We start from the raw sequence: 4,790 nt of genomic DNA on the forward strand, positions 1-4,790 counted from the left end.
TCAGGTTTCACTGCTGTTGGATTTCGGGGGTGCTTTCTTCTCTTCCTTTTTAAACAAAGCCTTGAAGTGGAAGTGGATCCAATGTTTTTATTACTGTATTAACATTCATTTTAATTCACTTCAGAAACTAACCCATTTTTCTTCCTGATTAGAATGTCATAGAATTAGACAAGCTGTAACCCCTCCTGAAGTGCCTTATTTTCCTACATGATATAAATATATTTATAAGAGTAATTATTCCACTTATATCTTAGGGGTTTATTGCTGAGCAGGAGATAAGGTGGGAGAGGAGGGATGGGAAGTGCCCTGCATGGACCCAGCCAGGCTGGGGGTGGAAGGGCGACGTTTGATGGATACTCTCAGGGTGCAGGGGGTTCCTCACTTCAGACCAAAGGAGTTTCAGCAGTGAAACTCTGCTTAGAAAGAAGAAAAAAGGACGAAAAACCCCAAACATGTGAGCAAAATACTGTAGACTTGTCAGGTTTTTTTTTCACCCCTGCAAAACAAACACTGATGGCCGGACTCTGCAGGGAGGCAGTGGGTGTGGGGGATCAGAGCCTGCCCCTGATCCATCCTTGCACATCCCAGTGCAGACTCTGCCTTCTGTATTCCCATGTAATGTCTGTGCTTTTCCCTGTCAGTTGCTGTATAAGCCAGATTTCCTGCTGCTTTGTTTTGTTGTTTTTAATAATCAACTCAGTAACCCCTGGATGAAGATCCCAACTGCAAATATTTTGTAATGTACGTGTATAAAAAAAAGTAATAATTTTTTTGATTCTTTTTTAAAACTTGATAAAATCTTTCTATCCACTTGGTGCCTGTGTGTGTTACTGTGGCGGGTGTGAGCTGGGCCTGGCACAGGGGCTGCTGTGGCTTTGTGTGTGACTTGGAGTCACGGGAAGGGACCTGAAAGCTCCTCTCATTCCATGGGCAGGGACACCTTCCACTACCCCTGGTTGCTCCAAGCCCTGTCCAGCCTGGCCTTGGACACTCCAGGGATGGGGCAGCCACAGCTGCTTTGGGCAAACCCAGCTCATTGCTGGGAGCGTGGGAGGTGCAGGGCCACCTGAGCCAGTCGTGCCTGTCCTTGTGCCCTCCCTGCAGCCACCAGGGCGTCCCTTGGGAAGCCCAGAGTCCATGGAGGTGCCAAATGCCCCCTGCCCAGGCAGACACCATCGGCACAGACACCTTTTCCGTGCCGAGGTGGGCTGAGGGCTATTGCCAGTGGGAATTTGAGGTCACAGCGCCAAGGAAGCCCCACCAGGAGCAGCCTCCAGCCTCCCTCCAGCCCTCCCTGCCATGGGAAACAAACCCGGGCTCCATTTTGCAGAGCAGAGTGGCTGCAGCTGGGCTGGGAAGGGGCTGCAGCAGCGTTTTGCCTCCATTTCACAGCTCCAGCTCCCTCCTGCAGTGAATGTGCCTGGCAGTGGTGGCTGCTGGCCCCGAGCTCAGGTGCCTCGTCTGGCCTCGCTCCGTGGGGCTCTGTTTTCTTGCTGCTTGGTGAAAAGCAACAAAAGGCTCTGTCCCTGCTGCTCCTCATCCCTGCTTTTACTGCGGGCTCTGCTCTGCCAAATTCCCTTGGCTTTAGGAGACACCGGTGCCTCGCTCCGCAGCGCTGTGCCTTTCTTGGCTGACAATGGTCCCTGGCTGCAAAACCTCATTAGATTAATTGGCCTTGCCAGCTCCTGAACAAGCAAGGCCTTTAGTCGTGCAGGGGCGCAGAGGGCAGGGGAAGGAGGGAGCTCTGGGGCTTCCACACTCCCTCGAGCTGCCTGTCCCAGCCCTTGGCTCCAGCTGGAGCCAGGGAGGAGCAACTGGAGCTCCTGGCTGCCTTAGGCTGGGCGTGGCTGTGGCCAGGTGGTGCCTTTGCTTTTCTGGGGTTCAGGACGACGCAGCTTTGTGCTTTTGGAGTGACAGCCCTTGGAAGTCGGGTGTTGGTGAGTTTCGTGCTGGTTTAACCCCCTAAACAACATCTGCCTTCCTGGGCAACCACAGAGCCCTATGCTTCCACCGTCCACGGAGCGGGGAAGCTCCCGGAGGCTGAGGTTCAGTGGGGTGCGGGGAGGAGAGGGCTGGCAGTGATTGATTGTGTGACCCCAGCCCTGTCCACGAGCCGCACTTTGCTGCCGCAGCTGGGGCAGCGTCTCCACAGCTCCGCAGCCCTGGCACACCCGCCTTGCCCCGGCCTTTGATCCCTCTCCGTGCCCGTCTGTCTCTTCCACATGACTCGGCCCAGGATCACAGCTGGCCGGGCTGCGCCTTCACAGGAGCCCCCGTCTCCAAAGACCTATTTAATTTTCTCCTTCAAGGTGGTGTTAGCAACACCCAGAAGATGCTGCCGGCTGCCTTGGACGAGTGGGCTGTGTGTCCTTTCCACCACTGACGTCAGCTTCTCTCCCTTAATTCCCCCTCTGGGACCGAGGAGAGTGCAGGCGCTGCCAGCTCGGATCAGCGTTAGCAGCCTGCTCTCCCCGCGTGTGGCAGCTCCGCCGTGCCAATGTCACCCCCGACTGGCGCTGCTGTCCCTGCCCAGGCAGCCCGGGTGGTGGGAGAGCGCTCCCCTCTCCCAGCATCCTGGGAGGGCCCGGTGCCAGCAGAAAGTCCCCGTTCCTCGCACGTAGGTGTGCTGAGATGGCAGCTCAGCCCCTCAGAAATGGCTGACTCCTCTCTGGCGCTCCTGCTGCCGGGTGGGTTTTTCTCTCCTCCTCCCTGCCTTTGCCGTTGCCTACGCGGGTGTGTGGGGAAGGCAATCGGCTCCCGTGCTGCGGATGGCTTTATCTGTAACTCTTCCATCTGCTCACAGCAGCTCACAAATAACCACGGGGTGCCAGAGGAATTATGTTATTTGGAGCTCAAGTTTCTGCAGTCTGGCAGGGCAGCAGCTCCGCGCCGGGCTCAGCCGCTCTGCAAAGGCCAGCGCCGCCATGGCCAGGGCTTAAGGCAGGACTGGGGAGGTGGCCAGGGCTGAATTACTCTGCCCATCCAGTTAGACAAAGCCCCAGCCCTGAGCCAGCATGGAAGCCTAGTCCTCTGGGAGCTCCCTGTGGGGAGCAGAGGGTCCTGCTGGCCCCGGGTCCCTGCACAGCTGTGGGCTCGCGGCACGAGGCTGCCTTGGGGGGACAGGGATAAAATGGGAGGCTGCTGAGCCCCTCTCCTTGAGCTCTGCCGTTCCCCACCAAGCACAGCCCTTCCAGACAGGCCTCCCTCCCTGGGAAGCGCCAAGGATGCCCCCAGAGCCATGGATGGCTGTGGTGGTGGCCGGGGATGATGCTCGAGGCCGGGCTGTGCTGGGACGTGCCTCCCGCTGCCTCCGGCATTTGGTAAAACACTTACAGCAGGGCCGTGTTTTCTTCATTTCCTGCCTGCTGCTGCTTCCAAGGAAACAAAATCCCCCAAGCTAGGGCTGAGGTTTCTCATTTAAATGTAACCCAGGCCCATAAGTGGAGCTGCCAGCCCTCCCCATGGCCCGGCGGTCCCAGGGCGGTGCAGGAGGAGGCACCTCAGGACTCGAGGTGCCATCATGGGCACTCCAGTAAGGCACTGAGAGCACAGAGCCAGCCCCGGGGTGGGGTGTGGGAAGGGCAGCTCTCAGCTGCACCCCAGGCAGGGCACCTGGGGTTCAGGGTGCCAGGGGGAGGTTTTGCAGCAGCAGCCTCCTTCCCTCCTCCCATCTGGCAAACCCCGGAGGTTTTGGCACCAGGGCTGGAGCAGGGTGGTTTGGGACCAGCCCTGGCTCTGTTGTGGGTGCTGCCAGCTCTCTCACCTGCGCGGTGGCCAAGGGCAAGTGCTCGGAGCCAGATGTGGGCCCCACTGCTGCCAGCAGGACAGGGCTGCTCAGAGCAGAGAGCGGAGTGAACCCCAACCCGCCCCCCTGCAGCACAGTCAGGCCTTGGAGACAGGAGCTGCCTGTGCCTGCAGCATCTGCTGGGAGCCTGGGGAGGGCTGGCCCTGCCAGATGTGCGAGCACAGCTGGGGTGAGGCCGTGCCTATCTCTCTTAGCTCATATTTTAACCCCCAAGTTGGGCTGTTGGTTCCCCCCGAGCCTCTCCTGCACATCCCTGGCGTGGGGGTGGCTGCTCAGCACTCTGGCACCTTCTTGGGCGGGTTTGACTCTTTTTTATAGCTTCACTTTCTGCATCTTTCTCCACCCAAAAAAGGAGCAGGCTGGGCCCTGCTGGATCTCCCTGCCTGCTCCATCATCCCCCAGAGGCCTGGAGCAGCTGGGAATGGCTCTGAGCTGGTGGGGGTGACATCCTCGGGGTGTGGGTGACAGGGACCCCAGGGAGTGGGAGAAACTGGATGGGCTCGCACACCGTGGAGAAGCTCCCTCTGAAGACATCAGCAGGGGAGGCACGAGGGAGAGAAAAGCAGTTTCAGCTGCCACGTGATGTTGATAAAAGAATCACCAGGTAAAAACTGCCCCTGAGCACAGCAGAGCTGGGAATTGCGGGATTTTTCACTGCTGGGGGAGGCAGGCTTGGGATTTATCTCCTGAGGGATCTCAGCTGAGCCCTGGGGTAGAATGAACAGCTCCATCCTCTGGCTGAACCTCGCTGGGGACAGGGGGAGCCTGAAATTCCCCATCCCCAGCGCTGAGCCCAGCCCTGGGAGAGCAGGGGACCATCTGTGGGTCCCTCAGCCCCACCATTTAGCCCCGTCTCCCCTCATCACTTGCTGGCACAGCCCCTGCCAGCGCTCAGCCCAGGGAAATCTGCATTTCGTGTGCAATAAACAGCCCCAGCCTCGGGGCTGCCACCAGCTCCCCAGCCGAGGAGAAGCAGAGACTCGGG

The 4,790-nt window shown here is 58.6% G+C and overlaps 1 protein-coding gene across 1 annotated transcript in view; it reads right to left on the bottom strand.

The window, feature by feature from the left end:
* GPR3 (G protein-coupled receptor 3) overlaps positions 1-4,790 on the bottom strand; it is a 7,309-nt gene continuing 2,519 nt past the window's right edge. Inside the window, 1 exon segment of the mRNA XM_014309500.2 lies at positions 1-60. Within this exon segment, the coding sequence (XP_014164975.2) occupies positions 1-60 (60 nt within the window).

Source organism: Geospiza fortis, unplaced genomic scaffold (genome assembly GCF_000277835.1).
Source record: "Geospiza fortis unplaced genomic scaffold, GeoFor_1.0 scaffold432, whole genome shotgun sequence".
NCBI classification, from domain to species: domain Eukaryota; kingdom Metazoa; phylum Chordata; class Aves; order Passeriformes; family Thraupidae; genus Geospiza; species Geospiza fortis.